The sequence below is a fragment of the Diadema antillarum genome, unplaced genomic scaffold (assembly GCF_040938485.1).
Source record: "Diadema antillarum isolate AM-2024a unplaced genomic scaffold, OU_Dant_1.0 seq00001833_RagTag, whole genome shotgun sequence".
Classification (NCBI taxonomy): Eukaryota; Metazoa; Echinodermata; class Echinoidea; order Diadematoida; family Diadematidae; genus Diadema; species Diadema antillarum.
The window spans coordinates 137,533-150,488 of NW_027272506.1; the positions used below are offsets into that span (position 1 = coordinate 137,533).

At 40.0% G+C, this 12,956-nt stretch overlaps 1 protein-coding gene across 1 annotated transcript in view; it reads left to right on the forward strand.

The window, feature by feature from the left end:
• The window catches only part of LOC139712638 (collagen alpha-1(II) chain-like), a 30,555-nt gene that overhangs the window by 3,270 nt on the left and 14,329 nt on the right, over window positions 1–12,956 (forward strand). Inside the window, exons 3-9 of the mRNA XM_071624447.1 lie at window positions 644–761; window positions 1,636–1,692; window positions 2,531–2,635; window positions 4,883–4,936; window positions 6,323–6,367; window positions 7,682–7,747; window positions 8,782–9,010. Of these exons, the coding sequence (XP_071480548.1) occupies window positions 644–761; window positions 1,636–1,692; window positions 2,531–2,635; window positions 4,883–4,936; window positions 6,323–6,367; window positions 7,682–7,747; window positions 8,782–9,010 (674 nt within the window). The remainder of the gene's footprint in view (window positions 1–643; window positions 762–1,635; window positions 1,693–2,530; window positions 2,636–4,882; window positions 4,937–6,322; window positions 6,368–7,681; window positions 7,748–8,781; window positions 9,011–12,956) is intronic.

The following is a 12,956-nucleotide window of genomic DNA, read 5'->3' on the forward strand; positions in this document are numbered from 1 at the left end:
AATACTCCAAAATAACTCATCATCCTGGCAAATCACCTCAGCCAAGTAAGTTTCTTGGTAGATGCTTTCGATGTATTGCAAGCAAATTCCAAATGGTGGAAGATGAATTTGGAGCCCTGCTAAGAACTGTTTTAGCTCTTTGATAGCAGAAAAGTGAACAAGTTCGCATACAAATGTCTTTTTGTTTCAGTAAATGCCAGAAGCAAGCTCTCTCTGTTTCAGTTCTTCTGAATTAAGATCCAGGAGTCATGATTACATACGTGTATACTGTAAAAGGGGGTATTTTCGTGCCTAATTTTTCAGGCTCGGCTGGGCAAGAAGAATTTCGTGAGTTTTTAATTCCGCGGAATCAAGACATCAACTACTAGACATACGGGCAGCAGAAATATTTGCATGCTTTTATTTTCTGGTTGCACGAAATGTGCAAAAATTTCAACACCGCGAAAATTTCCACTTTTACAGTACATGAGTTAGGCAGCCCATTGTACTGCGCCTGAGTCTGAGAACCTTTGACTTTTACACCGTACATTCAATCACAAATGTAATGAAACTGAGGCAATATATCGCTGTATAGTTCTATTTCTTGAAACAATGCCTGTTGAGATAATAAGAGTGATTTGTCTTGGCAGTTATTATACATTAGTATGTTCAAGCAGATATCTTTCATACGGATTTTTGTTTCCATTCTTGTGCCTTCATATCAGGGACCTCGTGGTGCACAAGGCAGGCCAGGTCCACCAGGAACAATTCCAGGACCACCGGTAGGTCCAGACCCACACATAATTAATGCATTGAAAAGCATTTTTTATATCCTTTAAGTATCATATGCCTTTATGGACATTGAGTCTTTTAGGAAGAGGTTTAGATGGAATAGTTGTATGTGCCTGTTCATCAAGATATACCTTGCCAATGTTATAGCCATTACATTTGTACCTACCCCTTAACAAAATAGAAAAGCACTCGGAGAGCACAGACCTCCACCAAGCCAGCAACTCATTTCCACCCTTACACGCATGCAATTTCCTGAAAAAGAAACCTTTTGTTCTTACGTCATTACACGGTACATTGCCCGAGCAAAGCACGCGCTTTAGTGCGCGTACCGATGTAAACCTCCAATACGCACAGCTTGAACCCCAAGTTTGATGACCTTGTGTGCTAAAAGATGAAAAATCCTTCAGAAATCCACGAAAATTCCCGCATGACTACCAAAATTGAATGAGGTGTTCCTTGTGTCAATATCAACATTTTATGCAAGTTTCATTTTAATCCCTACACAACTTTTTGAGTTATTTTGCAAACAGACAAACCCACACCAGTGATCACTTAACCTCTTCCTTCCTTGGCGGAGGTTAAAAAAAAAGGGAAAAAAAGGTGATTATTGTAATGACCTTGAAGTATGTAAGAATAGCCACTCAGATGAAGATACCTGTAAAACAGCCGAAAGATATCATAGTGATTCAAGGAATAAGAATGGTTCTGTAATATCTAATTACAGGTTTCAGGATATCAATGCTCACAGCATCATAAACAAGCCATGCAGCCGCTGGCAGTGTTCCAAAGAAAGCACAGTAAGAGTTAAAGTGCAAGAATGATATTTGCTATATCATTTTCCATGATTGACTTCTGTTTTCACAGGGTCCCCCTGGACCACCGGGCCTACAAGGGCGCCCAGGTCGCCCCGGGAGGCGGAAGGTGAGTTAAGCTCGAGCCCAACGAAGCAGTGGCGGATTCAGAGGGGGGCACACTGGGCATACACCACCTCTTCATTTTTTGTGAAAACAAAAGTAATAAAAAAGAAAAAATGGGGGCGTGCCATGCCCCCTTAATTTGGTAAAGGCACCTCCCTTTATGGAATTCCTGGATCTGCCCCTGCAAAGACTGGTACCCTCTGTACATCATCTCCTCTTGAATGTTTCTACAAAGGGGATAATCACATCACCAGAGAGAGATAAGAGAGCTCCGACAAATGAAGATGCACCATTAAAGACAAATTGCATAGGGCATACAGCTGAATACTCATAAAGCATACATGCAATGAACTAAATACCAGAGATACTGGAAATTGTCAGGGTGTGAAAATTTTTGTGCATTTCGTGCAGCCAGAAGCTACAAGAAACATCAGATTGTATTTTCTGTTGTAACACATCAGATTGTAGGTCAACAAAAAGTACTGTAAAAGTGGATATTTTCGCGTGACTAATTTGTCACGCTCAGCCAGGTAAGAGGAGTTTTGCGTGTGTTTAATTTCAGCTACTGGAACATATGGCACGCAAAAATATTTGCGTGCTTTTATTTTCACGCTAGCTTCTGTTTGCGTGAAATCCGTGAAAATTCCAATACTGCGAAAATTTCCACTTTTACAGTATGTGCTTAGTCATCTTAAGCCATGGGTTACTTTTGTTGATATACAATGTGTTAAATCTTGTGCAGATAACTATTATCTTGAGGTCAAATGGTTCATGTCTTGATTGGTCTGTATTTCTTACTTTTATTACTTTATACTTCATACACCCCCTCCCCTTTCCATTAGGGAGAGAGGGGCGACCCTGGGCCTGCACCCCTCGGACCTGCGGGCCCAAAGGGAGCAAAAGGTACCCAAGGAGTGCAGGGCCCTCCCGGACCAAAAGGAGAGAAGGTAGATATGGCCCTGTCAAAGCAGTGTTCTTCTAAATGAAGAGTTTCAGTGCAGAAACTGATATATCAGTGAAAGAAATAAAGCTAATCTTCTGTCTCACAAAGCGAGGTAAACACAAAGAATTATTACGACGTTTTGATCACTTCGTGAAACAGAAGATTAGCTGTATTTCTTTCAGTTACTACTACGATAATGAACATCTTCCGTACTATTAGTATATCATTGTTTATCAATGCGGGGTATTTGAAACTGAAGCTACTAAAAAATCAAAGAAACTGATTAGAATATTATGTAATAATTTTAAAGGTATCTTCTGAAATATTTCTTGTTATGTGACAAGTGCAGTATCATCTCAAGATTTATTTTCCTTTGTTTGATGAAGATCTTACTTAAACATTGTGAAAATGATTGTTTATCTGTTTTTTGCATTCAAACTCCTCAAATATTTAGATTTGCACATCACCCATCCTCTAGCCTTTTGTCAAGGCCCTCTTGCTGTATGATGGCTATAACAGGCAAGCAAAGCGAGCCCAGCCAAGCGTGACAGGGCGAGGGCCTTCTGAGGTCTGCTTCACACATTACCATTCATGACCACAGGAGCGTACTGAATAGTCATACTTAAAACAGTTTCAGTTGACCAATAGAATGGTGTGCTCCCCACAACTTCCACCTTGGCGTTGCCAGCTCGTTTGCATGCATCACTGACTACCAGTGGAGGTCTGTGGCATGCATTCGCCCGGGTATGCAAATCAGACTCAGGCAGACAGACATGCAGGTTGGGCGATTTTTGCTCAGGGAACAAAAATTGTTAATTTGGAGGGCTAGCATAAAGATATGAATCAGATCTCAAAAGGCCCTCGCACTGTCAAACACAGCTGAGCTCACTTCGTTCGCCCCCTTTCGCTCACCCCCTTTTTCTCACCACCATACAGTCTTCAAGTCTTGAATCAACTTATTGTGTTTGATGAGTTATACAAAACTAATTTGGACAATTTCACTTTGGAAGTTTAGACTGAAAATATTCTGTCATAACTCCTAGCATACATCTTCTATATTCAAAAATGTCAAGCTGTATCTACAAGGATTCTGTTCAGAGTTCAAACAGAAAATTCCCTTTGAGTACCAAGGAAGCAAGAGACATTTTATATGACACTAAGCCAGCTGGACGTCATATTAGATGACTAACTAATATTCAAATGGTGTTAACTCCCTTCTTCGGACTCTACATCAGTCAAATTTGTACTAATTTGCTGCTGTTTTTATTTTCCTGTCACACAAGATGACGTTTTCCTCTGAGCTGTTACTCTTAAAGGGAGCCAATACTTTCAGATGAAGTTTCTCTTATTCAATTGCTTGATATATTTGATTTATTTGTGGCAAATTTGAGCTAAATCAGACAAGGAATAAGGAAGCTACAGCTGTTTGAATAAATAAACCGTAGAGGGTGACAAATTAACTCAAGTTGAAACTTTTGGACAACTCTCTGACCTTTCCTCACAAAATTTAACTATTTTAAAGTTTTCTCTTGATTCACAAATAAACATGGTTCAACTTCAAAATATGCACTGCAAAATGCATTCATTAGTGCCATATTTGGACTTCAGGAAAGGAGTTATGCTCATTGTTGTGAAAGATGAAAAATGTGAAATTTCATGAATTGAACCTTTGGAGGTATGTCCACAATTAAGTCACAAGCTGTCTGCTGCCCTCTACTGACTGCTGAACGTTGCAAACCTGGGATTTCCTTATTTCTTCCCTGATTTGGCTCAAACCTGCAGTGATTGATTCGAACATATCAAGCATTGGAATGAGAATAATTTCACATGAAGGTTTGGGTTCACAATAAAGATGATCACTATACACACTCTGTTCGTACATGTATACTCTATATCTGTCTGTCCATCTCTCTCTCTATCTCTTTCTGTTGATATATATATGTCTCTTAATCTTTCTACTATGTACTATACCTGTCTATCTCTCTGGCTTTCTAGCTAGTTAAATTGTAGGTTTTATGTTAAGATGGATACAAATAACAAATAACACTGAGGGGGTAAAAAAAGTCCATTTGAAAAAAATTCAAGTTTGGTATTACATATTCATTTCTTTTACCCTCGGTATTCCACAATAGCCATCTGACCATGGATATGTGTGTGAAATTAGTACACATTTGACTCATGGCCACAGAAAAGGGTTACTTAATTTCTTGTGGTGTAAATCTATCTTCTGTTATCCCAACTCTGAGTGCAGGGTGGTGTGAGTACTGAAGGTCCAAGGGGTAAGCCTGGGAGACCAGGAAGCAGGGTGAGTATAGGGTCTACCAATCATCATCATCCCATACTGTATGTCCCCCTACCCCCCCCCCCCCCCCCCCAAAAAAAAAAAAAAAAAAAAAAAAAAGATTGCAACCGGATTTTCTGCAATTATAACCTTAATTTAAGTAGTGAATCAATCAAAATACAATTCAGGGTATGAAACTATGACTTATTCCCTACATCTTACAGAAAATTCCGTCCAGTTTGCTTCAGGGGTCAGAGAGAAATGAGGATCTCTGGAGAGCATACCGGGAATCCCTTCCCTCCAAGTTTGTCCATTGTGTTCACAGTTCCAAGAGCATCCAAGTGCTGAACTTGAAGAAACGAACTGGTGACGTGCTTTACAACAACCCACATTTCTCTGACCACTTAACCAAATTGAACGGGGTTTTCTGCAAAATATGTGCAAGAAGTTATACTTTCATTCCCTGAAGTAGCATTCATATTGTTCAATCATTTTGAATGTTATCAATACAGAAATCCGATTGTATTTTTTTTTTTTTTGGGGGGGGGGGGGAGGGGACATATCATTATCATGGAATTTCACACATTTTTTAGTTTCTTTTAATGCCTTTCATTCTTGAGAAAGAGAATCATCTATCCATCATGCTACCACCAAAATTTAGTAGACTTTTTAGATTGTAATCAAAGTGTGTTATCAGTGTTCTTGCTGTCTTTTTTTTTAAATTAATCTTGAATATGATCTCTTTCTTTTATTTGATGTTTTGAGAGAGAAGCAGACGAGTTCCAATTTTGAGCAAAAGTCAGCACTTTGGTATTTTGAATGATTTTGTATCATAGTATTCTCATGGTTGGACATCAGGGTATTTAATGGTGGCTGGAGTGATTAGAAACCAAACCAACCATCTGTGTAATTATGCTTTAGAGGAAATTCTTTTTTTTTCCTTCCATAATTGGCATTGAAATTCTGTGAAACTGTCAGATATGATCCATCTTAACATTTCTGATAGCCACAAGATGAAATGTTATTGACAAATTATGGTAAAGAATCAGGGGCAGATCCAGGAAATCTGTAAAGGGGAGGCGCCTTTACAAAATTAAATTGGGGTTCACGTCCCCCCATTTTTTCCTTTTTATTTCTTTTGTTTTGACAAAAAAAAAATAAAGAGGGGGTGCGCGCTCAGTGCGTCCCCCCCCCCCCCTGGATCCACCACTGAAGAATGGTAGATCAAGAATTCTGAACACCGACACTCTTCTGTTTGTAAAATGTTACTGAAATACACAGTGACCTTTTGACTTAACTCTATCAATACCATCTGCAACTGCTTGGGGTGGAATGTCTGTTGTATTTTACTTACAAGTGGTCTCAAAGGGTTAATTGAAGAATCATTGTCCCTGTATGTCTCAATCACAGGGTCCTAAAGGCTTTAAAGGGAAGAGTGGACAAAAAGGAGTACGGGTAAGTAATACTTTTACTTTTACTTTTACTTTTACAACACATGTATGTGGTAGATCTTGTTGCAGAATATGGAGACAAGTAGGCCTAAGTAGAAATTGTTTTTTGACTGGAGAACATATGTGACCCGCTACAACAAAATGATCCTAAAGTCGGGCGAGGTCGATTATTTGAAAATTGCATGATATAATCCCCTAACCTTTCTGCTTTAAATTGATATATAACACATTTTGTGAAAATAATCGGCTGCGGAGATATCGATGTTTAAAAGAGAGCATGTCGAGACGTCTGGAAAATCACTGTTTCGAGAAAAGCGCCCTAAAAGTCTTCCTTTTGACGCAATCGCGATCAAGGGACACGCAAGTCAGTTTTCACCTCTGGACAATAGAAGGTAAGCCCTAGCAACCCCCGAAGAGTTCATTCAAGCACATCAGCATCGGCGGTCTCCTCACCAACCAATCAGTGACCAGGATGTGAGAAGCGGCTGAGCATAGCGCACCCCGCCCGCACGCACCAGTCGACTGGGCAGTGTGCGAGCTTCACGCTTCGGTTAGCAGCAAGCAGCAAACTGACCAATGAGATCACTCTGGTCGTTGTTAGGGGCGGAACCTATCTGTGGCGCTCAGTCCAAATTTTCCAAATATTTGAACCTTGGAAAATGGATGTACGTGGGATCATTTTGGTCACAGAAACCAAATACACAACATTTCCTAGTTCAGAGATAAAGAATGACTTTATGCCATGTGATGACTGATAAAGACAAGACCTGATTCGTCCATTACCCGAGTTTCAGTTTCAGTTTATTTCATTTAATCACTGCAATTTGCTTCATCAAAGCTGTCCGTCTGCAAATCTGGGAACAACATAAAGAGAGTTCTTAGTTCTTAGTTCTGAGTTCTGAGTTCTGAGTTCTGAGTTCTGAGTTCTGAGTTCTGAGTTCTTTTTTCACATCCTTAACACATATTGCCATGCAGTCACTTGAAGTTTTAAAAGGACATTTTCAAGGGTGCGCCTTTGTGTCATAATGGTCAACCACAATTCCAGGACAGGAAAAACATGTGGCCACTACATGCCATGAGAAAATGATCAAGGAACTGTGTCGGGAAGCTGTGCCAACATTACTTGGAATTGCTTCCTTACTTCCCCTCCAGGTTAACTGTTGTACAGCATTAGAGAGATACTATTGTGTTTCCAAGAACAATTCCATGGGTGTTTGCATAGATGCAAGATTTCTGTCACTGTGGCTTTTTTTTTTAGTTGGATTATTGTAACTCTCTCTTCCCTGCTCTTTCGTTGTTGTTGTTTTGTTTTTTCTAGGGTCCTCCAGGACCGCCTGGGCCCCCAGGGACCCCTGGCCCTACACCCCAACCACCGCCCACACTGGTGAGTTAAGCATCATTCTCTCTCTGGGTCTATTGGTTCACCTGTCTGCTCTTTCTTTAAACCTCTCTGTCTATTTGTCTTTCTCCTTCTCTCTCTCTCTCTCTCTCTCTCTCTCTCTCTCTTTGCTCATGAGGAAGGCAATAGTGGGATTCACATATAGGTGAATTAGTGGGATACAAAGCTTGAGATTTTTCATTGTGATCAAAATCTTGAGACTTTTACCCATTTGGACACAAGATTCCCATTGATTATCGCGATCAGCATCACGATGCAATCCCAAGAAATCTTGCACTCATGTTTGAATTATCGTGTGAACAGTGGAGCACATAATCTTGGGAGTTTACATCCCATCATTTAAAGCTCACATTACAACAGCGAGGGCACCGCATCAGTGTGATGCGCAAGAACAAAAGAGAGAAGTGCACTATGTGTGCCACTTTGCCAGATTTGTGGGCAAATTGCAGTCTGCAATATGTGGGATATTTCTGTCCATGTGAACTCTTGCAGAAAAAAAATGTCTTGAGATCGTTATCCCACTATGTCTGTCTATGTAAACGCGTGCAAAAATTGCAAGATATTGATCACAATGGGTATCCCACTATTTTATACATGTGAATGTGGCTATTGAATATAGAGTTTGAGCCTGAATTGATCTATCTATAAAGATGCTTCATTCAGATCAGTGAAAGTTGTTTGTGAGAGATTATAGAGATAATGCATGCCTACATGTGGGTATGTTGCTAAAAAGGCAGTCGGCTCCAATTAATAAAAGTTTTCTGCCACAATTAAATGTTTCTAGTTTCACAGTATTGCAATTTGACACTCACTCTGTGACTTGCTGGCTTAGAATCATTGTAAATCCAACATGCTTTGGAGTCTTTATAATGTCATTATAGTTTGAAATTGATACTTTAATGTCCACCCTTTACATCTCCTTATTGATCCATGGAGATCTTTCAGCATATGTTTGTGTTTGTGTATGTGTGTTTCCCATTGCTTTTATATTTTTGTCAATTTGTCCTGTGCGCAATAAGCCACCAACAACTAGACCACCTACAACACTCCCACCCACAACACTCCCACCCACCACAACACGGCCTCCGACCACAGCCGCACCCACACCTACGCCCTCTGTAGACGTCACTGAGACAGTCCGTGAGATTGAGGAGGAGATTGCGGAGATTCCCAAACCACGGGGGACAAAGAGGTCCCCGGCAACCTCATGCAAAGACATCCTCCTAGCTTATCCAGAGTCTGTGGATGGTGAGTGTGTTATTTGTTTTATGATATGCCACTCACGAAGATTCTTGCTTTGTGATTGGTCCATGACAGTCATGTGACAATAGGGCTTTCCCCTTGAAGTCAGATGGCTTCCGTCTTTTCCAGTAGATGCAACCAAAGGCAAACTGCGAAATTCTTCGCAGGTTGGGAGCAGTTTAAAAACATTGTGATGCACCTCTAAGCATTTCTAATTTCCTAAAATGACAGTTTTTCCCCCTATGCGTCAGATACACATTTTGTCTTATGTATAGCGTGGTCCGACTTGCTTTCATTGGTAGTTTTGATGAATAAGGATTTTTCATTTCAGTTGGTTTCACCATCCCTTTTACTTCTCTTTGTCTTAGCTCATCTGAATTTGCAAAGATGTAAATGCATTTTGTGGAAATTCTGTTCATTGTGGTGAACTTTCCTGAGGGCAAGTGACCTTAGAATACTGCAGTTCACCTCAGGACTTTGAGTCCACAAGACTCATTGTATGTGATTATGTGTATGGTCCAGCATCCTTTAGCACTCCTGCAACATTAATTAGATCACTATGCACACAATGTGTCCCTGCAGCCACAGCAGCCCCTTTTGCATGAAACATTGTGCGCCGTGGGTAGATGAGACATTCTCCTGTTTTCCCCTCTTCGTAGTCTAGTCTTGTTCGTTCCAGCCCTCCCCCCAGTGAACATGCTTTCAGACGCTGTTCTCACTGTATCTGGTCAGGCTAGACTACACAATATTTTCCACTACTGCCTCCAACTTTTGTTATGGCCTATTACAAGCGGTCATATTTTGCTGCATTCAACCCATTTCATTACAGCCCACAAGGTTTCTCATTAGCACCAGGACTGCAGTGGCAATTTTTTTTTGACAGTTCAAAAATCTGACACAGCATCCACAGCGATTACGGCTAGTCACGTTTGCCTATCCCGTCCCACTGCGCTGTCTCACGTCCATCCCATTTTGTCCACAGTGGCCTGAAATGGGATGCCATGGCTGCCGGGAACATGGTGTAAACGCAGCATTAGGTATCCAAACCAAATGTGTGCATCAAATTTTGCCCAGGCCCATTATGCCTTCCAGCCCAGATTTGAACTAAATTTGGGCTAGGTATGATTGCAAATGTCAGCAATGAATGACAGCTGTATAACAAATAATACACATCTAGTCATTGACAATGATACAAACTGTAAATCTTTTGGTACCCATTAGTCCAGTTGTGAATGAATGCTATCAAAAATGGAGCTATATCTAGATCATTCCTATATCTGTCATAAGTGTTCATTATCTGTGTCCTGAAAGTTCCCCTGAGGATCTACCATATGATATCTCAACATGTTTCAGTGATATCAGGTGATTAGTGACATTTGATACATTACTTCCTGGCAAAGCCAGGTAGTTTTCCAGTGAATGTGAGCCAATTTCCCTTTACCCATAAATGGAGTGATAGAATGAGAAAGATATTTTATTGAGAAAACAACCTGTGAGAGAGAGAGAGAGAGTGAGGGTAGGGGCATGAAGAATGGGAGAGGGAGAAAGAGAGAGTGTATGTTTGTCACAAGTGCCATACTCTTTGTGGGTGACTAAACATAATGATTCCTATCATCATAAACCAGAAGAATCAGGAAACAAAACAGGCAGATTCTTTGTATGACTGATGTGCTGAGGTTGCACATTAAAAAAAAAAATCATGCCCATAGTTTGTTTGCATGCCTTGTCGTCTGTTACTTTTTAAGCTGTTCTGAGATTCAGCCAAGCCTTGGTGTCGTTTTGTGTTTGTTTGTTTTCTTTGTTTTCTTTTGGGGGGCAGTTTTTAGTCTAACTTGGTGATCTTCTTTTGAGACTGGCCCTTGAAAAGAAATAAAAAGATGGATAATCATTGAAATGACTGTTTTCCATTTCAATTTGTATAAATGATATTTCCATATGAAAAATTTAAAGATTAAAGATGTTATTTTGTTTTAATTTTGTTTTGTATTTTTAATCCTCACAAAATTCTTTCTAATGGAAATGGATTTTTCTTATATTCAGGTAGTCACTAAATACTATATTGATAAATGGAAGATCAACCATGACATATTATTACCCGTATCAGCCATCTGAGCTGTGGTTCTATGAAATTGTATTCCCCTCGTATTACGCACGGGATTGCACGCCAGCAGGGAGAAGAGGGGTGAATTTCTCATATTCCCCTCTTTGGCAAATGCCTATGGGATTTGCATGTTAAAAACAAGGGGAATATAGCATCCGGGCACTCGAGCTCCCAGTGAAGAAAATTTGCTGTTGCTGACAGTTTCTCGCGGAGTGGTTTCGTGACGAAGGGCAAATTCCCATAGGTTAACGCGTAAAACCAAAGGACGATCGCTGTTACTGTGTGAGCCGGCTGTTTCTACGTGCGCTGCATACCCAAGTTTCGCGACAGAGGGCGAATAGAGGACGATCCCTGCGCCTGTGTGAGTTGGCTGTTATGCAAGCGCCACGTACCTGAGCTGTATACAAGGATGTAGTGTGCAAAGTGGTGTAGAGCTCGAGCTGGCACAGAGGTCATGCTGACACAGAGTGGGATTATTGTTACCTTGAATTTGGAAGCTGTAAAAAGTTTACCTTGTAATTTATTTCACTGCTCAAGATGCCTGAAATGGGTAATAATAATGATATGGACTGTGTACTTTCGTCGTCAACTCGGGCACTGCAATTCTAGTTCAGGCAATAAATGTCATATCCCCCTCAAGGCCAGTCCATATTATATTGCTATATCCTGTCGAGGAGTACATGGACTTTATTTGGTTCTAGTTTTGTCTCTTGAAACAGAAAACCAGTTCCCAAACCAGAGTTATCTACCAGCAGATAATGTCAAAAAACTCATAGTTAACTAATCGCAAGCACCCACCAGCAGAAGCTGGTGTCAATAAAGCTTTATTACTTTTAAGATAGCAATGAAATGTGTGTAAAACGCCAATTAAAGTGATTGCTGGTCGTGGATGAAAGATTTTTGTTTTAGAAATGCCATTTGAAATGCAATTATGTGTAACCTTTCACACAAGATGCATAGACAGTCAGCCTGTAATCTTTATTTCTTTCAGGTTTAGGTCCGATTTTATTTTTCAGCAAACTGATGATGCAAAGTATGCTCTTATGATAATCTTCAGCCTGTCGATGGACTGAACTTAGTGTATTATTGAGATTCATTCATGTGCCAGCAAGACTAACCCTTTTCCCATTGCCAGCACCTCATTCATCATTATGAATCTGTAAGCATGACATATTCAGGTTTTTTTCCCACTTTTTTTTTAAACAAGTGAAAGAGAGGTCTGAAAGGATGAGGTTCCAGTCAATGGGCTCTCCATTATATAGGCTGGATAATCGTGTGAACCAAATTTTTAACAGCTGACTGAATCTCTATTGCATAGTTGACTCAGCAGACTCGGCCTCTTCCCTTATTTTCAAATAAACTGATTTGCCTGTAATTGTACTTTCAAAGGCAAGTAATCGCATGATCAATGTCAACCAAACACATGGGGGAGGGGGTTGGTGCAGAACCTGGAACAAGTGAAGTTAGGAAAAAGGGTGTTTTAGAGTTAGGTAGAAAGGGGTTAGAATTAGGTAGGGAGTTACAGAGTTAGGTAGGTAAGTAGGTAAATAGATGAGTGGATAGAAAGATAAACAGATAGACAAACAGACAAGATAGGTACAGTAGATAGATAGATAGATAGATAGATAGATAGATAGATAGATAGACAATAGATAGATAATAGATAGATGATCACATAGAAAGATAAATAGATGACAAACAGACAAGTTAAGTACAAAGATAGATAGAAAAAAACAGACAAGATAGGTAGATAGATAGATAGACAGACAGATAGATAAGTAGACAATATTATATAAACAAACATAGGTAGGTAGATAGATAGATAATAGGTAAATAGATAGAAAGATATTT